At 36.5% G+C, this 23,787-nt stretch overlaps 3 protein-coding genes across 5 annotated transcripts; all 3 read left to right on the forward strand.

Moving 5' to 3' along the window:
* On the forward strand, positions 795-8,345 carry LOC104712957 (conserved oligomeric Golgi complex subunit 3). Of its 2 annotated transcripts, XM_010429967.2 has the most exons (25): positions 795-980; positions 1,161-1,244; positions 1,339-1,446; positions 1,577-1,621; positions 1,710-1,784; positions 1,871-1,966; positions 2,178-2,255; positions 2,515-2,600; positions 2,739-2,805; positions 3,033-3,095; positions 3,272-3,373; positions 3,553-3,657; positions 3,744-3,836; positions 4,144-4,232; positions 4,781-5,000; positions 5,295-5,384; positions 5,454-5,570; positions 5,673-5,705; positions 5,983-6,069; positions 6,159-6,221; positions 6,373-6,489; positions 6,817-6,909; positions 7,134-7,259; positions 7,621-7,721; positions 7,875-8,345. In XM_010429967.2, exons 1-25 carry the CDS (start codon positions 891-893, stop codon positions 8,002-8,004), a joined length of 2,358 nt encoding a protein of 785 aa, XP_010428269.1. In that variant the 5' UTR covers positions 795-890; the 3' UTR covers positions 8,005-8,345. The 2 variants fall into 2 exon arrangements, with proteins under 2 accessions (XP_010428269.1, XP_010428270.1); XM_010429968.1 differs by lacking the exon at positions 795-980 and having other exon boundaries at positions 1,158-1,244; positions 1,324-1,446; positions 7,875-8,237.
* Positions 9,114-15,744, forward strand: LOC104712959. 2 transcript variants are annotated; one of them, XM_010429972.2, is made up of 9 exons: positions 9,114-9,233; positions 9,352-9,442; positions 9,566-10,731; positions 11,226-12,585; positions 12,946-13,225; positions 13,882-13,989; positions 14,071-14,349; positions 14,990-15,133; positions 15,237-15,744. In XM_010429972.2, exons 3-9 carry the CDS (start codon positions 9,603-9,605, stop codon positions 15,423-15,425), a joined length of 3,489 nt encoding a protein of 1,162 aa, XP_010428274.1. In that variant the 5' UTR covers positions 9,114-9,233; positions 9,352-9,442; positions 9,566-9,602; the 3' UTR covers positions 15,426-15,744. The 2 variants fall into 2 exon arrangements, with proteins under 2 accessions (XP_010428274.1, XP_019084991.1); XM_019229446.1 differs by having other exon boundaries at positions 9,114-9,442.
* LOC104712958 lies at positions 17,588-23,715 on the forward strand. Its single transcript, XM_010429971.2, has 9 exons — positions 17,588-17,714; positions 17,835-17,931; positions 18,120-19,332; positions 19,821-21,171; positions 21,335-21,614; positions 22,152-22,259; positions 22,352-22,630; positions 22,961-23,104; positions 23,219-23,715. The coding sequence occupies exons 3-9, from the start codon at positions 18,183-18,185 to the stop codon at positions 23,405-23,407; spliced, it is 3,501 nt and encodes a 1,166-aa protein (XP_010428273.1). The 5' UTR covers positions 17,588-17,714; positions 17,835-17,931; positions 18,120-18,182; the 3' UTR covers positions 23,408-23,715.

Consider the following 23,787-nt stretch of genomic DNA (forward strand, 5'->3'; position numbering starts at 1 on the left):
CTGCAAAACATACTTTCATTACATCCAACAAAACAACATAAGCAACCAAAATTAAATACAAAAATAAATGTAAAGATGATACAAAAACCAAAAAAAATATACACAACAAAATTCCGGAATACAACTTAATCTAACTACAGCGCGTAATGCGGGTCGATTGCTAGTATATATATATATAGTATCTATTTCTTTGCAAGTATATATTGGTTTTACCTTTTAATGGTGAAGTATGATAACGGAAAGACGAAATAGATGTTAGAGTACTATCGATATGATTAAGGTGGGTGTAGGTATCAGCCACCAAGAAATATATATCAACTTTCAAGGCAGCAAATAACACCCCTAGTCAAAACTACAAAGTAAAAATAAGTGGTTGTAGTTGGAGATAAAAAGCACAGATTTTGACAGTTGACACAACTTATAACCACACCTTAGTAGTTTGTTTTCTTAATAACCACACTTTCTAATTTCAATTTTTATCCATTAAAATTAATTCACTACTAATGTGTATATATGTATCAAATTACATTTTTAGTTCTGAAACGAGAGCAAATTAGAGGGAAATAAACATCTCATACATGATACATCAATAGTATAGTATAGTCTATACGTTAAAAATAATAAAATCATCAAAATTTTCACCATACTCACTATACGTTAAAAAAGAAGGAAGAAAAAAATATAAGTTCAAGTTGCAATTTAGAAGCTATGGGGGACAAAAAGTGAAATTTAAAAGAAATTAAGGATTAACATACAATAGACACATATATATTGTACAAGTGATAAATTTTGCTGATCTCAACGCTCGGATCACCACCGTCTTCCTCTTCCAAGTAATCAAAACAAAGCCGAGATTCAGAATTTTATACAGTTCGAAGAAACCGCCATAGATGATGGCGACTAAGGCGAATTCGTCTTCCAGCCTCCCCAAATCTGGAGCCATCTCCAAAGGCTACAATTTCGCTTCTACTTGGGAACAGGTAATTCACACAATCTGAGCTCTAGATCCCGCCATTGACGACTCTAGTGTCCGGTGTGTCTGGATCTGGATTCTTTTGTTCAGATACAATCGTTGGATCTGAAATGATGCTCTGTTTGTTGAGAATATATATATATATATATATATACTGAATTGTAATGTGGTTAAAATCCCGTTGCAGAGCGCTCCTTTGACAGAGCAGCAACAAGCAGCTATAGTTTCTCTATCGCACGCAGTAGCTGAGCGGCCGTTTCCTGCCAACCTTGTGAGTCTGGAGTTTTCATGTTTGGATTTTTGTCGAGATTGTTATCCTTTCTTTTTTTGTGGTGTGATGTCAGTGTTAGTTCTAATGGTTTTAGGTACATGAGCATGTTCACCGCCCAGAGAATGGCTTGTCTGTCTCAGCAGAGGACGCAAACTTGGGAGATTCTGGAGCAATTGAAGCTGTTTTGGTTAATACAAATCAGGTTTATTCTCGTCCTGCAACTTTTTATTCCAAGGATCTTATGCGGTACACGCGGGTATCTCTTTTTTTTTTGTATCTCTATATGTGTAGTACTGCTTCTTCATTTCGACTTTATGTCGTTTTTATTACAGTTCTACAAATGGTTTACTGATCTTGAATCAGCGATGAAGTCTGAGGTTAGTGATAGTCATGTTGTTCCTTGGTTAAAAGTTGGGAAACACTACTTGAAATGTTTCTAACTGATTTGTTCCTTTTCTGACGTAGACAGAGGAAAAGTATCGGCACTATGTCAATACTTTGACTGTGCGCATCCAGACGTGTGATGATATACTCCACCAGGCAGGTTTCCGTTGCTGTGGTCTTATCTTGCCCATAAAATATAAGGCATCTGCTTCATTATTGACCGTAGGATTTCTCCTATGCAGGTTGATGAAACACTTGACCTATTTAATGAACTGCAGCTTCAACATCAAGGAGTAACAACAAAGACTAAAACTCTTCATGATGCATGTGACCGACTGGTATTTTTTTTCCCTGTCTTTTGCTTTGCAAGATGATTTTTTGTTATTCTCTTAATTATCTCTTGCATGTTTCTCATTCCTACTTGCTGTGTATATCCAAATGACATACAAAACAAAAATGGATGGTCAAGAGTTTCTGACTCGCTATTTAACTTGATTGTAATAGTTTGCTTGCCTGAGCTAAGTTTCATTTTCTTCCACATTTTTCTAGTTGATGGAGAAGCAGAAATTGATGGAGTTTGCAGAAGCTCTAAGGAGTAAGCTCAACTATTTTGATGAATTGGAGAATGTAAGATTTAATTTCTAGCCTATCGACATTAATTTTTGAAACATGTTAAAGTAGTAGTGTTTAGTTGCTTCAGAACATGCTCTTTTTTTGTTCATTAACGTAATCAATTGAATTTTGACCTGCCTGTGGTTTTAGTTTATAATATATATGTTTCTTCCTGGACACTGGTTGCAAAATTAAGAGGAAATATCTCAACGAGGTGTTAAACTGCTCTAATATCTCCTAATTCTTCTTCTTTTTATTTTGTTTTGTCCCGCAGATATCCTCTAATTTTTATTCACCAAATATGAACGTATCAAACTCAAACTTTCTCACACTACTGAAACGGCTGGATGAGTGCATATCGTGAGTAAATGATCTTGCATTCAATATTATGCAATTTTATATTCACTACTTGGCAATTTTATGGAAGAATGCTCCACTTTAGTTCTTCCATCACCCTCACAGTGATTGTAATTTGTCTCTTTACCTTGAATTCTGTAGGTACATCGAAGATAATCCTCAATATGCGGAGTCGAGTGTTTATTTGCTCAAATTTCGTCAGCTCCAGGTACTACGAAGAGCTCTTCCTGTCTCTGTTTGTCTTCCCTCGTTCTCTCTCACGGAGAGACACATGGATTTACAGTTATTACGCATGCACAAAGTCATACACTGTTTCCAGAATTTATTGAAATTGTACAAAACTAAATAAAATTAAAACTGAACTAAATGATAATGAGGAGATATTAGTATCTTGTAATTTGTTATAGAAAAGACTAACATTTATCTATTTTACAGTCACGGGCCTTGGGCATGATTCGAACTTACATCCTTGCAGTGCTTAAAATGGCTGCTTCTCAGGTAATTGTTCTTTGTAATATGCAATGTATCCTTGCACAGCTTACAATAAGCATGTATAGTTCTTGTAGCTATATAATATGTATATGCATATATGTGCATGTAATCTATGCATGCAGAGTGAATTGTGAGATTATGCATAGTTTCCGCTAAAACATACATGTAAATTCCTTTGTCAGGTTCAGGCAGCATTTCGTGGGCCAGGAGGAAACAAAACATCTGTCTCGGAGGGTGTCGAGGCATCTGTTATATATGTTCGTTTCAAGGCTGCTGCAAGTGAGGTGATACCTTTTGATTTTCTTCCCATCTTAGTGCAGAAATGTTATGGTCACAATATTAGATATGAGAACAATCAAAATTAGCTTTTGTAGCATGTCAATTTTGCGAGTTCGGTATTGAGATGATGCCATGGCTATAGTTTCTTTCTTATGACATTGAACATTGAAATATATTTGTCCAGCTTAAACCTGTACTGGAGGAAATCGAGAGTAGGTCAGCAAGAAAGGAATATGTTCAAATCCTTGCAGAATGCCACAGACTATACTGTGAACAACGGCTCTCGCTTGTGAGTTTATTTTCTGGAATACAATATGGTTTTAGTATCTGCGAGTAACGAGAATCGCCTGTTTAATGTTCAATTCATATTATCAGGTCAAAGGCATAGTTCACCAACGAGTATCTGATTTCGCGAAGAAAGAGGCACTGCCATCTTTGACTAGATCTGGTTGTGCATATCTGATGCAGGTATATGAAGGAAAATAAAATTACGAACACCTCACTTTATTCATGAGGGATAATAGGAGCTATACCAGTTTAGTTTCACAGGAAATTCCTGCCATCATAAGGGATAGAAACATATAGGAAAATGAGAATGTTAATATAGCTGTTCATCTGTGTGATTTCAAAGGTCAGAAGAAGGTCTGTTTGAGAAAGAGAATGGCTGGTTCATCAGCTTTAGTAACTTAGGATTTTAGAGAGTGTTAGTGGACTTGGTTTTTTCAAAACATGAAATTTCTGCATCACACGTCTTAACCTCCATAAAGAATTTCAGGTTTGTCATATGGAGCATCAACTGTTTAGTCATTTCTTTCCAGCATCATCAGAGGAAGTTTCAAGTCTGGCACCTTTAGTGGATCCTTTGTAAGTTTTCTTTTTTAATGCATGCTGTCTATGTTCTTCAGTCTTCATCTCTATTTCTGTTCAATTTATCACTGAAATAGTTTTCTGGTGCCTTCTATACTGAGATATATACAGCTAATATGTACGCTTGTATACTTGTTTCTAATTTATTCTACTTCTCTTCCTCTTTACACCATTAGCGTTCATCAAATAATGCACAGCCGAGCATTCACCCCATCAATATTGTTAATTGTGAATCAGGAACCTAATTTTGTCGTCATTGCCTCGATAATATTATCTTGATTTTTGTTTATACTAGTCCCTATGTCTTTCTTTAGAGATGAGAATGATTTCGTTTGTTATATCTATGTGATACTTCCAACTACACTGTAGTTGATGTAGTCGGTGGGTCAACTACACTATAGTGAACTTTCTTTGAATCTGGTTATGACTTTTTATAAGTCTATTATTCAGGAAAAAATGAGTAAGCGTAAGGCATCCAGATTGTTTTCGTGGGTTATATCTTGTACGGTGCTTCCAATTTATCATGTTTGCTTGTTCCTGAACAGGTCTACATACTTGTATGACATTTTACGTCCAAAACTGATACACGAAGCAAATATTGATCTTCTATGTGAGCTCATTCATATACTTAAAGTTGAAGTCTTGGGCGAGCAGTCAGCTAGACAGAGTGAACCCCTGGCCGGACTGCGGCCTACATTACAAAGAATCTTAGCCGATGTTAATGAAAGATTGACTTTCCGTGCCAGAACATATATTCGAGATGAGGTACAGTATTTAAATTACCAGCAAATATTGGGATAGTTTTCATACAAATTCTTTACCTTGGTCTTAACTTCCATATGTGTGGTCTTCTCATCTGCGATTATGTAGAAACAGTGAAATTTGTATGTTGTCACCACTAAGACGAGTCACCCTACTACTGATAAGATGAAATTGTGTTATAACTGGGATACTGAATGACTTTTAAGTAGAGAGGTTTGCTAGTTTCGGCTATGTTATCCTGTTTAGTCTTAGAGGGCTTTGCTTTCCTTCGACTCAATCTCCTTCTTACTTCCGCAGATAGCAAATTATATTCCCTCTGATGAAGATCTGGACTATCCTGCAAAGCTGGAGGGATCTCCTAATACAACATCTGAAGCTAATCCCGTGGTAGAACAAAATTCTCAAATTATTCCTATGGGGTTGGTTTTAGCTGTATACTTATATTCTAAGATGCAGGATGATGAAAACGCTGATGTATTTAAGACTTGGTATCCACCTTTGGAAAAGACTCTCTCTTGTCTATCTAAATTATATCGATGCTTGGAGCCTGCAGTCTTCACTGGATTAGCACAGGCAAGACTATCAGTAACTTATTGCTTCTCATTCTGTCAAAGAAAATTCAACAATTCATGTTTAGGCAAACTTGTCTAACAAACCATCTCTTCTGTTCCTCAGGAAGCTGTAGAAGTTTGCTCTCTGTCAATTCAAGTAAGCAAGCTAGAAAATCAGATTTTCCCCGCCTTGATTTTTGTTCCTTATTCAGTTGTCCTAATTTTCAAGGACATTATCAATTTTAATTACACGAAGATGTGTCAATTTTTTTTTAGATATTAATGTGTCAATTTCTTTTAAAGAAATTTGTAGTTGTTTTTGTTTAAAAGAAATTTGTAGTTGTTTTTGTTTAATTTTAATTACCAAGTTTTTACATTTGCCCCTCGTATACAATAATTGAGATGTCCACAATATTTTGTCAAATATGCAACAGAAAGCCAGCAAGCTTATCATTAAGCGATCTACTACAATGGATGGCCAGCTTTTCCTTATCAAGCATCTTCTTATCTTGAGAGAACAGGTCAGGGCTAATTTATCATTGGTTTGCTTCTTTTGCTATAAGTATTAAGTCACTGCCCACTGGCATTAATAGTTATTGTTTGTTTCCAGATTGCGCCTTTTGACATAGAATTTTCAGTCACCCACAAAGAACTTGATTTCTCTCATCTACTGGTTAGTTCCTCGACATTCAAGTCTATTTTGTGTGATAGATCTAAACCTTTCTTTCTCGCCTTTGGTGCACATTTTCAGATCTTTTCTCCTTCAGTTTCTTTATTTACTGATGACTTTGCTAACTGATTATTCATGTAAAAAATGTGGCTAGGAACACTTGAGAAGGATACTTAGAGGTCAAGCGTCACTTTTTGATTGGTCCAGGTCAACCTCCCTGGCAAGGACCCTGTCACCTCGAGTTTTGGAGAGTCAAATAGATGCCAAGAAGGTTGGTGATTTTTCTCTTCCATCCACAATCAATTGCATATGTTCTTCATGTTTACATAAGTTTGCCACTCAGATGTGTTGATCTCATTTAATAGTTTAAACCTTGAGCATCTTTCTGCGAGACTGATGACAATATTGGTAGATTAGAAAATTTTAATTTCATAGACTGGGTTATATATCTGCTAAGACAATAGGCTCAAGAGTTATGGCAAGTTTTTTTGTTAGTTTGTTGGTTGTATCTTGCTTACCTGGATGTCTCATTCTATGCCTGGGTCCTTGGCATTACTTGATATGAATGGCATTGATGCATAGAACTTTATTTTCGCAGGAACTGGAAAAATGTCTCAAGACAACTTGTGAGGAGTTCATTATGTCAGTCACTAAGCTAGTTGTGGATCCTATGCTTTCATTTGTGACCAAGGTTTGTTTCTTCTTTCCTTTGTTCTGGGAATTTTTTTTTTCAAAATTTTGTTAAGACTCTAGACGTCCTCGAAAATGTTTAACTCAGCATCCTTTGCACTGTTTGATATTAAATACAATGCACCGTTAAGTAGAAGATGATCTGTTTATCTAAAGAGTGTACTCTCCTAATGGAATTGCGTAATAGTTTTGCTATGTTTATACATTGTATACATGTATATGCAGGTCACAGCCATAAAAGTTGCTCTTTCCACCGGAACTCAGAATCAAAAGGTTGATTCTGTCATGGCTAGGCCGCTGAAGGAACAAGCTTTCGCTACACCGGATAAGGTGGCGGAACTTGTTCAAAAGGTATGAGATAGATAATTTACTCTTTTAGGTTTTTTTTTTTTTTTTTTGTCTAATTATGCGAGGTATATATCTCAGAAGTATAGATGGCAGCTATTTCTTCATCCCTTTTTAATAAGCTCTGAAAACTCTGTTCATAGGCAGTTCTAGCCTCTAAGTACTAACGAATATAGATGCCAGTGGTAGCTTGAACGTGCAGTTGTGATCGAATCGATATGAAAAGAGAAAATCAGCGTAGATAAATATATAACCGGCAATGGATTTTTGCATGTTTAAGCTTTTATTACCTTTATAATCTAGAATGCAAAAAAAAATCTCTCAACACAAAGGGAAAGGCTGATTTGTATCACATGACTTTAACCAGGTATATGCTGCAATACAGCAAGAGTTGCTTCCGATTTTAGCAAAAATGAAACTCTATTTGCAAAACCCATCAACAAGGACCATACTTTTCAAGCCTATCAAGTAAGTCCAACTCTCGAAAGTTTCATCAACCATCCAAACTATCTTTGGCTGGTTTACATAGCTGTGTTTGTCCTAATCCCTTGTGTCTGAAGTTCTGAACCCAAATCTCTTGCTAGTTTGAATAAAGAAAAATGTATCTGTTTTTATACTCAGGACAAATATAGTGGAAGCTCATACACAAGTGGAGTCCTTGCTGAAAGCTGAGTACTCATCAGAAGAACAAGGCAATATCAATATGATCTCCATTCAGGATTTGCAAACCCAACTCGATAATTTTCTTTAAGGTCATGGCTCAATCAATACGACAATACCCATGTTTTTGATGTGTGTACTTCCTCGGGGGTTTATATAGAGATTTAATTCTTTTGACGACTTTGAAAGCTACACTTTTACAAGAGTTTGATTTAGAAGATAATATATAGTACTATTATTTTGTAGAACTCATACATCTTGGGCTCTACATTACGGTCAATAAGCGTAGATATTTTGCTTAAATTAGCTGTCAAGTTCTTGTTTGGTTGCTTGCTTCGTCATTCATGGATGGATGGATGGTATAAATACAGACAAACAAAAACATGTACTTAATGTATTTGGAAATATGTCAATGTAATGTAATTGGGATTATATATTAACATGGCATGATGATAATCTCCGTCTCAGGTGACATATATGACAAATTTTGAAAAATGGAATGGTGCTGTTTTCTCATCGAGTAGTCCACACTCTCAAACATGACTAAGAGATTTGGACCCGACTTTAGGAGACCACTTTTTATATATATATATATATATATATATATATATATATATATTTTTGAATTGATTTATAGTTTTAAACGTATATAAGTTTCTTAAGCAATTTTGATTATATATGATTTAAACCGCTAATCATGATAATTTGATCTTAGTAGAAATGATTTGTTGATTATTAGTTCTGATTCGGTTTAAAGAGTAAAATATTTAGTGAGTGAAGAAAACATCGAACAAAGAGTATAATAATATTTGTAAAAAATTACCAAAAAAGGTTCCGTTTTGGCTTGTTTATATATATAATATATATAGTCCGTTCTGGCTTTGAGCAATTATTTTCAAATTTAATTTATAATATTTGACTGGCCATTTTTAACTGCTAGCTGTCTATCTAATTGATTATGTTATTTTATAATATAACAAAAAAATCAGTTCTCATAATTATTAATATTACAAAAAAATTACCTTTAGATTTTTTTTTTTCGTCTAATAGATAACGTGAAATAATAAAGGAAGCAAATACGAATCCGAATCTTTGGAATTTAGCAATATCATTAAAATTTTCAGTAGAACACAATTTTTGCAATATTTACGTACGTGCGTATATTATAAGAATATTGGAAAGAAAGAAAGAACCCTAATTTAAATTTAGGAATTTCTTTTTTAAAAAAAATTAAATTAAAGCAGTGAATGTCCGAAATCATTACATCCATTGGAACCTCTTCTCTCCTCTGCTTTGTTCTTCTTCTTCTTCGTTTGATCTGTAAGCGCATTTTTCCTCCTTCGCCCCATACCTCAAGTTTCCATCTCTCATTGGATCCACTCTAACTCCTCCCTTGTCTTCTTAAATTTGGGTTTTTTTTTTTTTTTTGGTTCTCCAGCTGTATTGAAGACTCTTCGATTGAAGCATGATTTCTAAGGAGGTTTTTTTAGGGGTTTATTGAAGTTCGCATCTTGACCGTATGAGCAAACGTGAGTCTTTGTTTCCCGTAAAATTCTTCTCTTGGCTTGTTTCTGGAATGTGATTGTAATATTGGTTTTTGGGAGAAAGATTTGCGTATCTGAAAAGTTTTAATCTTTTTCTATTGGTTACAGGATAGGTTGGAATTTTTCTTCTCAGTGCTCTTCTCCTATGACGGACCAAGGCTCTGTTGATGAGATTTTAGAGTTTCTTAGGCAGAATCGTTTCTCTAAGGCAGAGGAAGCTTTGCGTAATGAGCTCAATAACCGCTCTGACATTAATGGGTTTCTTCTGAAACTTAAGCTTGAGGAGAAAGATTCTAATGAAAAGGCTTCTGGGGGTAGTGAACTACTTCGGAGGTCAGGTTCTCGTGATAGTGAAGTCTCCAAGGAGCTGATTGTGAAAGAGGTAGACTGTGGGACTAGCACCAATGGTTCTGTAATCAAGTGGGAAAATGGTGCTGCTGCTGAGAAACCTAGCAAGAAGGAGACGGCTGTGTCCAGTGAGATGAGCTTTACATTCTCCGGTGATGCTGCTGCTCCTGATGCGCATTCCTATAAATTTAATTCAGGAGGAAATGGTACCTCGGAGCCTTATCGAAACATTGATGATAATAGTAGTAGCAGCTTGGTCGATTCATATGCGTTCGAACAATTTAGGCATGGGCGTTTGGCTGATATCGATAAGAAGATAGTGGAAACTGGTGAAGATATTGTCTTCTTTGGCAATAAGAGTACTAGTCAAGCGAACTCCGGGTCCAATATAAAGGAAACAAATGAGATTGATCGGCTAGTTAAGAATTTTGGAAAGCATGACGGTTATAAGGGAAGCATTCTTTTAAGAACTGAAGATATTGTAGATACCTCAGGGAACTGGAAAGAGTGTTCTGATAATAATCTTTTTCAATCTTCGAGAGGGGGTGCGTCAACCAGTTACAATCTGGTAAGCAGCTCGGACAAAAGAGAAGGAAAGAAAAAGACAGACATTAGTGATGTGAGGGAGGCAATCAAGGAGCAAGAGAGCGAAGTGGCAAGAGCTTTATTCTTTGGTAAATCTCAATCTACTTTTGATGACAAAAACATCAGTAGCTTAGGTTTTCCACTTGTCTATGATAACCGCAAGGAAGAGTATCCTAGGCTGCCTCCTGTCAAGCTCAAGTCTGAAGACAATCCTCTGAGTCTTTACTGTGAAGAAAAGTTTGAACGTAATGGTTCAGGTCTAAGGCTAATCAATGATGAGGAGGCCCTTCTCATAGGCTCATACCTTGATGTTCCCATTGGGCAAGAAATTAGCTCATCAGGTTAGATTGCATGACAATGTAGCCTTACATCTGCAAAGTTTCCATTCTGACTACTAAATGATGATTGTTTTCAATGATAGTGCATGTGGTATCTGATTAATGATTTTGAACTTCCAGATAAACTTCTAAAGACATTCATATTTCTTATATCCTTCATTCCTATAGGAACTTCTGTGGTTTTCACATTGCCACTAGCTACATTTTTCTCGTGTGAATCTGCAGAAGTAACGTGTTTTGTTTTTGATGAACTCATGCATGAAAATAATGCATTGACAAGTTTCTGGCACTAGGTCCCAAGAAAGCAAGTAGTGATTTGGGTTTTTCATGCTACAGAATCTGAAAATTCTTTGCTTTCACTGCTTCCTTTCCTACTCTGCTCTTTGTTTTGAGTTCTATAAGAACTATGTCTTCACTTTCTACTTTTTGGGTAACCTTAACTTTATCAATTTTACTTGAGGTGTCAAAGTAACTTTTAATCTATTGATCTATTGTAGGTGGGAAAAAATCTGCTGGGGGAAACTGGCTTTCAGTAAGTCAGGGAATAGCAGAGGACGCATCAGATCTTGTTTCTGGTTTTGCTACTATTGGTGATGGTTTAAGTGAATCTGTTGACTATCATAATGAATACTGGGATTCTGACGAGTATGAGGATGATGACGACATTGGTTATGTCAGGCAACCTATTGATGATGAAACATGGTTTCTTGCCCATGAAATTGATTATCCAAGTGATCATGAGAAAGGAACGACCCGCGAAAGTCCTGATCACCATGGAAGAGATGGAAACAAAGACGACGATGATCAGTCTTATGCAGAGGAGGCTTCTTATTTATCTGGTGAACAGTATCTCCAAGCAAAAGATGATGAACCTATTTCTTCAGAAAATGACCGAAGGCTTACGGTCTCAGAAATTTATCCACCTAGCAAGAAAAATGATTTGATAGCCCAATATGATGGGCAATTAATGGATGAGAAGTTGCTCAATTCGATGCGTGAGGAGCCTGTTTGGCAGGGGTTTGTTGCTCAGTCAAATGAACTTGTCATGTTAGGTGATAAGAAAGGCATAAATGTCCATCGAAAATCTCATCTCGATGATGTTTGCTTCGAAGATGATCAGCATGATTCAGTCAGGTCAATTGGTGTGGGAATTTATAGTGATGCAGCTGATTTTGGAAGTGAAGTACGTGAAAGTTTGGCTGGAGGTAGCAGTGAAGGAGATTTTGAGTATCCCCGTGATCATGATGCTGTAGCATCGAGGTTTAAACAGCTTTACTCTGAGTCAGATAAGAAACATATTGATGGACCAACCATGAATAAACAGAAAGCAAGTAAAAATGATGGTCCAGGTTACAATGTTGATCATGATCTAGGCGCAAGTTTTGACGTGAAAATTCAAACTGATGGAGGTTTTTCGTTTGGCTCGTCACAGAAAGATGGGCAGTTAATGCATGCAGAATCTAGTAAATCATTATGGTCAGGCAATCGCGAAACGGTAACCAGAGATAGGAAGGCCGAAAGTTTGAATGCTTCAACAGCTACAGATGATATGGTTGGAACTTGGAGAAGGAAAAGTAGTGATTCATCAAGTTCTCGAAGTTCGGTGAAAGAAAATAATGCAACGTCCATAAAATCTGTAAATTCATCTCCTTCTTCTCTGTCTAATTATGCTTGCGAAGAAAGAAAGCATGCTGATAAAGAAGATGAGAGAAATGATAGCAGTGAAAGAGAGGATGACCATGCGACAGCACTTGATGATGAAGAGGCAGTGGCTGTTCAAGAGCAAGTCAGACAAATTAAGGCCCAAGAGGAAGAGTTTGAAACCTTTGACCTCAAAATTGTGCACAGAAAAAACAAGTAAGATATCTACCCAACTTTTATGGTTACGTTTTTCGCTTTATTTCTGTTAAGGAGAGCATGTGTTTCTGAGTCTCTGGTTGTTGCGTTCTACCCAGAAACATCATGCTAAGTAAAGCTGTCAATAGCATTTTTTGATTGAACTACTTTCATTGCTTCTGTTTTGTATTGGTGAGGGAGTACTGGGTCCAATGTTGAAAATATACTTGAAGTTGATATGTGTCACTGTAATGTCCTTGGATATCTATTTTCTTTTGAAAAGCTACAACCAAGATTGAACTAGTCAAAATTTTTTGACATCGTCATAGTTTAATATATAGCTGACTGCTGCTTTCTTATTACTTGTTTGATATTTATCAGAACTGGTTTCGAAGAGGAAAAGAACTTTCACGTGGTTTTAAATTCGGTCATTGCTGGGCGTTACCATGTCACCGAGTACCTTGGATCAGCAGCCTTCAGTAAAGCCATACAAGCGCATGATTTGCAGACAGGAATGGATGTCTGTATAAAGATTATAAAGAACAACAAAGACTTCTTTGACCAGAGTCTTGATGAGATAAAACTTTTGAAGTATGTCAACAAGCATGATCCTGCTGACAAATACCATCTTCTACGGTTGTATGATTATTTTTACTACCGGGTAAGTGATCACATCCCTTTTGCAAAATTTATTCTGCTATAGTATATCAAAAGGGACCAATTGTGTAACCTTAGGGGAGGTCGAAACCAGTTGTGCTAAGAAGCTGTGGCATTACTTCTAGAAGTTTTCACATATGCCAATTTTACCGAAATATAAATGGGATTATGGAATACCAAGTAGGTTTGTTGAAAGGAGAAAGTGGTCGTTTCCTATAAACAAAAGTAGTGTACCAAAGTTAGTATATGAAATGTACTAGGTTCTGGAGAAAGCGGTTAAAATCCTGGTTGACACTTTCCATCTATATTATACTTGGGAATTTTATGCTAGCAATGGTTAAACTTTTACCGAATGAATAACTTACATATCGAATTCATGTTCATGATTCATTTAAAGGAGTCGTTGGAGCTTATCTTAGATTTGTTCAGCATGACCTTTATACATTATGCATATAGTTCATATGATTCATTTTTAAATCTAGTTTTTTTTCCGTTGATGCTTCGAGCTCTGCAAGTTGTACATTCATCTCTGGATTAGTGTCTTTCCCTATTTTAGCACATGTTTGAACCATATGCCCGTGGTACCCTAGATTTAATACCGTGCTATATTTCTCTTGGTATGTTGTTTGGAATAATGGATTGCCTGACTGTTTTTCGCAGGAGCATTTGCTAATTGTATGCGAACTTCTTAAGGCCAATCTTTACGAATTCCACAAATTTAACAGAGAATCAGGTGGTGAAGTTTACTTCACAATGCCAAGATTGCAGGTTTGTCCGCTTCATCATTACCATTCATCATAGATACATATATATCCGATTCCTAATCTCATTTGGACCCTTTTCTTACAGTCAATAACTATCCAGTGTCTCGAATCACTTCAGTTTTTACATGGCCTTGGACTTATACACTGTGATTTGAAGCCTGAGAACATATTGGTGAAAAGCTATAGCAGATGTGAAATAAAAGTCATTGACCTTGGAAGTAGCTGTTTCGAGACAGATCACCTATGCTCCTATGTCCAGTCAAGGTCATATCGAGCACCAGAGGTCATTTTGGGACTTCCTTACGATAAAAAGATAGATGTATGGTCTCTTGGGTGCATTTTGGCTGAACTATGTACAGGCAACGTAAGTTCTTCATTTCCATTGATTCGGTCCATGTCTTTGCGATCTCATATCATTTTTTTCCTCATGCAAAAAAACATATGAAAGAAATGCCACAATCTATAGTTCGGATAGTAGTAGTGCTTATGCGTCAAGTGTGTTTACAGAGGAACTTGATTCTCAGGTGATATGTCATGGTTAGGTAGATTAGAGTATGGTTAGGACTTAGGACCTTTTAATTAATTAGTTTTGGTGGTTTAGTTTATGCATTTGGTTTTCATAATTTCCATTCTACGTTAAAGTATTTACTATATTTTACTGGGGTTTTGATTAAGTTGTATCAAGGCCTATATAATGGTCTTTATTGATGAATGAGAAACCAAGCCCCAAGAATTAACCTTAATCTCTAAGAGAGAATTAGGGTTAGGAGGGAGCTAAGCTTTCATATCTTTTCTTAGATTTCAAGCAAATAGTTGGTTCATAACATCAGGCTATACAACAAAACCCATTAATTTGTCAGGAACTTGTGTAAAATTGCTGAACTTGTACTGTAGATGCATCATCGATCTCTCAGAAGTTTAAGATAGTTATATTGTCTGGGTTGGTTGTTGATTTTTGAGAACAAGAAAGTGAATTCGTGTTTACTGTTGAGTTACTTTTGCAGGTTCTTTTTCAGAATGATTCTCCGGCCAGTTTGCTTGCAAGGGTAATGGGAATCGTAGGATCTTTCGATAATGAAATGCTTACAAAGGGACGTGATTCCCACAAATACTTCACAAAAAACCGAATGCTCTACGAGCGGAATCAGGTTAGTTTTTTTCATGAGACCTTAAAAAGAACATTCCCCTGAATCCCAAAAGCTCTGCATAATAAAGAGCATTCTCTCTCAACAAATTAAAATTTGATTTCAGGAAAGCAACAGATTAGAGTACCTGATACCGAAAAGAACATCGTTGAGACATAGGCTTCCAATGGGAGACCAAGGATTCACAGACTTTGTGGCTCATCTTCTTGAGATAAACCCAAAGAAGCGTCCTTCTGCAGCAGAGGCTCTGAAGCACCCTTGGCTTTCATACCCATACGAGCCAATCTCTGCTTAAACAATTGTTGTCTTACTAAAAAGGGATGCAAGGCAGATTAGTGGAAAACCTTATCTGTGACAAGGGTTCAACCAAACCCATTTGGTGGGTGACAGTCACCTAAATACAACAAATTTGTGGCTGTCTTGTTCAGTCAAAATGTGAGATGAAAAGAAGGAAAACTTTTGTGATATTTTTGGATTAGAATTGTAACAGTTGTGTTGTCATAGTTGTGATTATTATCATTCCTCTTAGAACAGATTAGTAGTAAAAAAAACTTTGTTTGTATCATCTGCTGATCCATAGTCATTTGATTCTGATTTATAAATGTTATTTTCTATTGTTACAAACTATTCAAGATTAATTTGCAATGTAAATGTCATCAAACTGAGTTTTTTTTTACCTAAACTTCTTTAAAAAAAAGGAAGATAATTCTAGGAATGACCAATCTCGTAGCTCAGTGTTTGATTCAGATGGCCACTGTTGCTGCCTAGTCGTAGCTCCTCCGTGTCATTGCCCATTCTTTAGGCATCTGAGTGTGAACAAGCTCTCTCTTTTAGCACTCTATTTCTCTTTTATCAATCTCACTCTGTTTCATCTTTCAAACCTTTCCTTTCATCTCTTCGGTTGTGTAAAATACACACAAACGAAAACATGTACTACTAAACATATAATATGGTTACAGGGAGATTCGTCAAGGGTTTCGCGAATCTCCTATTGAAAGTATGCAATAGTCAACGACCATCTTTGACCTATCAACAATATTCAGAGATGAAAGTTAAAGATTGGTGGTTTTTGACATTCGAGATCTAATAGATGAGCTTCTCTCATAGTCATAGGTCAAAGTGCTTCTCAAGGGATTCATTGCCTCGTTATTATGTTGTTGTGAGCCACCCTTGTTGGTTGCAAGAGTTAATATTTGACTCTGAGAAAGACAGTTGTATCCTCTTTTTGCTTGTATCCATAGTGTACAATGTAAAAGATCAAGTGTTTTGAGAAGACAGGGTACTGATCATATCAGGTGCCATATGATATAAGATGGAAGTGAATTTCAAAAAAATTGAAAACCAAAGTATAAGCAGCGCACTCATTGTACTTCCATGAATAGTGTAAGTCCACACTCCAAAACATGACTAAAGAGATGCGGACCCCGACTTTAGGAGACCACTTTTCAAAAGATCCAAAAATATTTAAATTAAATCTCTTCAAATGTAAATCAGTTTTGAAGCAATTTGAATCACTTAAACTGCTTTTCATGATCAGTTTATCCGGTAAAAATTGGTTCTAATCGGTTTTAATGAGTAAAACTATATTTTTCTTTTTTTCACTAAAGTTTGGATTTTATATATATTCAAATTTCAAACTATATAGTGGCATACTGGCATACATATATTTTAAACAAGAAAATTAATCAGAAATAAAAGAAAAAAATAAAACATTGTTCCTTTTGGCTTTATAGTGCTGCTGTTATTTTCAAATTTTAATATGTTTTTTAATTTGTATTGAACTGTTCAGAGTAATCTTTAGCAATGTTCAAGAAAGCGCTAGGCGGTAATTGGGCGGTGACCCAACACCTAGCGCCTAGAACGCTTAATCGGAGAGTAGGCAATTTTAGGCGGTTTAGGCGTTTTCAACGTAGAACATTATATATGTAATATTGTAGACAAAAATATATATTAGATAAATAAAAGTAATAAACCATAAACAAAACTTAAGAAAAAATGTAGTTTTAATTTGATATCAACAACATATAAAGATTTGTAATTATGTATACGAATGTAAAACTTTAAATTTTAATTATATATAATTAAAAATTAGATAAATATATTAAATCGAAATATATGTGATTTTAGGCGGTTTAGGCGGTCGTCTAGGCGTCGGTTGAGCGCCTAGCGCCTAGACGGCACCTAGGCGACCGCCTAGACCGCTTTTTCGAACACTGGTCTTTAGTTATATTAAAAGACAATCTTTTTTTTTTTTACAATCTTTTTTTTTTTTTTTTTTTGACAATCGACAATCTTTTTTTGATTGGAAACATTATTTCGTCTAATTAATAACGTAAACATATTAAAGGAAGCAATTGGAATCTTTGGATTTTAGAAATCTCGTTAAAAATAAATTAAAGTTCAGTAGAACACAATTTTGCTCGAAAGAAAGAACCCTAATTTAAATTTAGGAGTTTTTTTTTTAATAATTTTAAAACAATAATTTAAAGCAGTGAATGTCCGAAATCATTACATTACATCCATTGAAACCTCTCAACCGTGTCCCTTCTCCTTTGCTTCCTTCCTTCTTCGTTTTGATCGATCTGTAAGCCCATTCCATTATTCTCCTTCTCCCCCCACATACCTCAAGTTTCGTCTCCTTGGATCCACTTCCCCTCTTACACGTCTTTTTTTAATTTTTTTTGGTTATCCGGATCTTCTTCAGCTAGACTCTGATTTGGGCGTTTGGAGCATGATTTCTGAGGATTTTTAGGGTTTCTTTACCCGCTTATTGAAGTTTGCATCTCCCCGTATGAGCAAGCGTGAGTCTTTGTTTCCCGTAATTAAAAAAATCTTCTCTTGGCTTGTTTTCTTAAATGTGACTGATTTTTTTTTTTTTGTTTTTTTTTTGGCAAATTTTGATTCTCCTTTATCTTATTTTCCGTAGAGGGCATTGCTTCTTCTGTGACCTGTGTTCAAAGTTGTAATCTTTTCTGTTGGTTACTTACAGGATTGGTGGAGTTTTCTCGCCACTGCTTCTTCTCCTGTATATTATTGGTAAAAGGTCAATAAAATGACTGAACAAGGCTCTGTTGATGGGATTTTAGAGTTTCTTAGGCAGAATCGTTTCTCCAAGGCTGAGAAAGCTTTGCGTAATGAGCTGAATAACCGCTCTGACATTAATGGGTTCCTTCAGAGACTTAAGCTTGAGGATAAAGATTCTAATGAAAAGGCTGCTGGTGGTAATGAACTACTTAGGAGGTCAGGTTCTCGTGATAGTGAAGAAGTTTCCAAGGAGCTGATTGTGAAAGAGGTTGACTGTGGGACTAGCACCAATGGTTCTGTTATCAAGTGGGAAAATGGTGCCGTTGCTGAGAAACCGAGCAAGAAGGAGACGGCTGTATCTAGTGAGATGAGCTTTACATTCTCCGGTGATGCTGCTGCTCCTGATGCGCATTCCTATAAATTTACTTCCGGAAATGGTACTTTGGAGCCTTATCGAAACATTGCTGCTAATAGTAGTAGTAGCAGTTTGGTGGATTCATATGCAATCGAACCGTCCAGGCATGGGAATTTGGCTGATATCGATAAGAAGATAGTGGAAACTGGTGAAGATATCGTTTTCTTCGGCAATAAGAGTACTTCGTTGTCGGGAAATAGTAGTAAAGGGAACTCCGGGTCCAAAGTAAAGGAAACAGATGAGTTTGATCGGCTAGTTGAAAATTTTGGAAAGCATGACAGTTATAAGGGAAGCATTCTTTTAAGAACTGAAGACATTGTGGATACCTCAAATAACTGGAAAGATTGTTCTGTTAATACTCTTTTTCAGTCTTCGAGAGGGGATGCGTCAACCAGTTACAATCTGGTTAGCAGCTCGGACAAAAGAGAGGGAAAGAAAAAGGCAGACATTACTGATGTGAGGGAGGCAATCAAGGAGCAGGAGAGCGAGGTGGCAAGAGCTTTATTCTTTGGTAAATCTCAGTCCACTTTTGATGACAAAAACATCAGCAGCTTAGGTTTTCCACTTGTCTATGATAACCGCAAGGAAGAGTATCCTAGGCTGCCTCCTGTCAAGCTCAAGTCTGAAGACAATCCTCTAAGTCTTTACTGTGAAGAAAAATTTGAACGTAATGGTTCAGGTCTAAGGCTTATCAATGATGAGGAGGCCCTTCTCATAGGCTCATACCTTGATGTTCCCATTGGACAAGAAATTAGCTCATCAGGTTAGTTTGCATGACAATGTAGCCTTACAACTGCAAAGTTTCCATTCTGACTGCATGTGGTATCTTATTAATGATTTTGAACTTCCAGATAGACTTTTAAAGACATGCATTTTTCTCATATTGTTCATTGTTATAGGAACTACTGTCGTTATCACATTTCTACTAGTGACATTTTTCTCTGTTATGTTTTTTTTATTTAAAAAAATTATAACAATGCATTGACAAATTACTGGCATCAGTTTTTAGAACAATGCATTGACAAATTACTGGCATCAATTCCAAAGAAAGCAAGTAATGATTTGGCTTTTTCATGCTAGAGTATCTGAAATTGTTTGCTCTCACTGTCTTCCTTTCCTGCTCTGCACTTTGCTTTGAATTCTATAAGGACCATGTCGCTTCACTTTCTACGTTTTGGGGTTTAACCTCAACTTTATCAATCTCACTGGAGGCGTAAAAGTAAGTTTTAATTTCCTAATGATTGCATTTAGGTGGAAAAAAATCTGCTGGGGGAAACTGGCTTTCAGTGAGTCAGGGAATAGCAGTGGACGCATCAGATCTTGTTTCTGGTTTTGCTACTATTGGTGATGGTTTAAGTGAATCTGTTGACTACCGTAATGAATACTGGGATTCTGACGAGTATGAGGATGATGACGACATTGGTTATGTCAGGCAACCTATTGAAGATGAAGCATGGTTTCTTGCCCATGAAATTGATTATCCAAGTGATCATGAGAAAGGAACGACCCGCGAAAGTCCTGATCACCATGGAAACAAAGACGACGATGATCAGTCTTATGCAGAGGAGGCTTCTTATTTATCCGGTGAGCAGTATGTCCAAGCAAAAGATGATGAACCTATATCTTCAGAAAATGACCGAAGGCTTACGGTCTCAGAAATTTATCCACCTAGTAAGAAAAATGATTTAATAGCCCAATATGATGGGCAATTGATGGATGAAAAGTTGCTCAATTCGATGTGTGATGAGCCTGTTTGGCAGGGGTTTGTTGCTCAGTCAAATGAACTTGTCATGTTAGGTGATAAGAAAGGTATAAATATGCATCGAAAATCTCATCTCGATGATGTTTGCCTCGAAGATGATCAGCATGATTCAGTCAGGTCAATTGGTGTGGGTATTTATAGTGATGCAGCTGATTTTGGAAGTGAAGTACGTGAAAGTTTGGCTGGAGGTAGCAGTGAGGGAGATTTTGAGTACCCCCGTGATCATGATGCTGTAGCATCGAGGTTTAAACAGCTTTACTCTGACTCAGATAAGAAACATATTGATGGACCAACCATGAATAAACAGAAAGCGAGTAAAAATGATTGTCCAGGTTACAATGTTGATCATGATCCAGGCGCAAGTTTTGACGTGAAGATTCAAACTGATGGAGGTTTTTCGTTTGGTTCTTCACAGAAAGATGGGCAGTTAATGCATGCAGAATCTAGTAAATCATTATGGTCAGGCAATCGCGAAACGGTAACCGGAGATAGGAAGGCCGAACGTTTGAATGCTTCAACAGCTACAGATGATATGGTTGGAACTTGGAGAAGGAAAAGTAGTGATTCATCAAGTTCTCGAAGTTCGGTGAAAGAAAATAATGCAACGTCCATAAAATCTGTAAATTCATCTCCTTCTTCTCTGTCTAATTATGCTTGCGAAGAAAGAAAGCATGCTGATAAAGAAGATGAGAGAAATGATAGCAGTGAAAGAGAGGATGACCATGCGACAGCACTTGATGATGAAGAGGCAGTGGCTGTCCAAGAGCAAGTCAGACAAATTAAGGCTCAAGAGGAGGAGTTTGAGACCTTTGACCTCAAAATTGTGCATAGAAAAAACAGGTAAGATATCTCCCCAACTTTTATGGTTTGAAGTTGATGTCTCACCGTAATTACCTAGGATAACTGTTTTCTTTTGGAAAGTTACACCCAAGATTGAACATTTTCATAGTTTCATATGTGTTGCTGAGTTCTGCTCCCTTATAACTTGTTTTGTATTTATCAGAACTGGTTTCGAAGAGGAAAAGAACTTTCACGTGGTTTTAAATTCTGTCATTGCTGGGCGTTACCATGTCACCGAGTACCTTGGATCTGCAGCCTTCAGTAAAGCCATACAAGCGCATGATTTGCAGACAGGAATGGATGTCTGTATAAAGATTATAAAGAACAACAAAGACTTCTTTGACCAGAGTCTTGATGAGATAAAACTTTTGAAGTATGTCAACAAGCATGATCCTGCTGACAAATACCATCTTCTACGGTTGTATGATTACTTTTACTTCCGGGTAAGTCATCACACCCCCTTTGCAAAATTTTAGGGGAGGTTTAAACTAATTAATTAGGTAATAAGTGCTAAGAAGCTGTGGCATTACTTCTAATAAATATCACATATGTTAATTTATAAATATAAATGGGATCTTGGAATACCAAGTGTACCGAAAGTCTTATTTGAAATGTACAAATGGGTTCTGGAGAAAGCAGTTACTGGTCCACACTGTCCATCTTCATACAATTTTACATTTATTTGGTATTTTTATGCTAGCAAATAGCAATGACCAATTTTCCCACTGATTGAATTACCTACGCATCTAATTCATGGTCATGGTTAATTTCTCATGGAGTCAACAGCATGGCCTTAATAAAGTTATGCGTATAGTTTATGTAATTCGTTTTAAAGTTTAGTTTTTTTTGTTGATACTATGAGCTCTTCAAGTTGTGCGTTCATCTCTAGATTAGTGTCTTTCTCTTCAACAATTTTAGCACAAGTTTGAACCATAGTACCTTTTATTTGATACCGTGCATTCCCTGACTGTTCTTTGCAGGAGCATTTGCTAATTGTATGTGAACTTCTCAAGGCCAATCTATACGAATTCCACAAATTTAACAGAGAATCAGGTGGTGAAGTTTACTTCACAATGCCAAGATTGCAGGTTTGTCCGCTTCATCATTACCATTCAGCACATATATATATATATATATATATATATTCGGTTCCTAATCTCATTTTGACCATTTTGTACAGTCAATCACTATCCAGTGTCTCGAATCACTTCAGTTTTTACATGGCCTTGGACTTATACACTGTGATTTGAAGCCTGAGAACATATTGGTGAAAAGCTATAGCAGATGTGAAATAAAAGTCATTGACCTTGGAAGTAGCTGTTTCGAGACAGATCACCTATGCTCATATGTCCAGTCAAGGTCATATCGAGCACCAGAGGTCATTTTGGGACTTCCTTACGATAAAAAGATAGATGTATGGTCTCTTGGGTGCATTTTGGCTGAACTATGTACAGGCAACGTAAGTTCTTCATTTCCATTGATTCGGTCCATGTCTTTGCGATCTCATATCATTTTTTTCCTCATGCAAAAAAACATATGAAAGAAATGCCACAATCTATAGTTCGCATAGTAGTAGTGGTTATGCGTCAAGTGTGATATTTACAGAGGAACTTGATTCTCAGGCTATAAAACAAGCCCATTAATTTGTCAGGAACTTGTGTAAAATTACTGAACTTTGAATGCATCATCGATCTCTCTGGAGTTTGAAATAGTAATATTGTCTGAGTTGGTTGTTGATTTTTGTGAACAAGAAAGTGAATTCGTGTTTACTGTTGAGTTACGTTTGCAGGTTCTTTTCCAGAATGATTCTCCAGCCAGTTTGCTTGCAAGGGTAATGGGAATAGTAGGATCTTTCGATAGTGAAATGCTTACCAAGGGACGTGATTCCCACAAATACTTCACAAAAAACCGAATGCTCTACGAGCGGAATCAGGTTAGTGTTTTCCAGAGACCTTAAAAAGAAAATTCCCCTGAATCCCAAATGCTCTACAAAATGAAATAAGTATAATAAAGGGCATTCTCTCTAAACAAAATGATTTGATTTCAGGAAAGCAACAGACTGGAGTATCTAATACCGAAAAGAACATCGTTGAGACATAGGCTTCCAATGGGAGACCAAGGATTCACAGACTTTGTGGCTCATCTTCTTGAGATAAACCCAAAGAAGCGTCCTTCTGCAGCTGAGGCTCTGAAGCACCCTTGGCTTTCATCCCCATACGAGCCAATCTCTGCTTAAACAATTGGTCTCTTACTTCCAAAAAAAGTAGCTGCAAAAACCGCAGGCAGATTAGTGGAAAACCTTATCTGTGGCAAGGGTGTAAACAAACCCCTTTTGGTGGGTGACAGTCACCTTAATACAACAAGTTTGTGGCTGTCTTGTTCAGTCAAAATGTGAGATGTAACACTTTTGTGATATTTTTTTGGATTAGAATTGTAACACTTGTGTTGTCATAGTTGTGATTATTATCATTCTCTTAGAACAGATTAGTAAAAAAAACCTTTGTTTTGTATCATCTGCTGATCCTTAATCCTTTGATTCTGATTGATAAATGTTATTTTTTTATTGTTATTGTACCATTCAAAATTTAATAATTTTGCAATCAAATTTTTTTTTAA

The sequence above is a fragment of the Camelina sativa genome, chromosome 9 (assembly GCF_000633955.1).
Source record: "Camelina sativa cultivar DH55 chromosome 9, Cs, whole genome shotgun sequence".
Taxonomy (NCBI): Eukaryota; Viridiplantae; Streptophyta; class Magnoliopsida; order Brassicales; family Brassicaceae; genus Camelina; species Camelina sativa.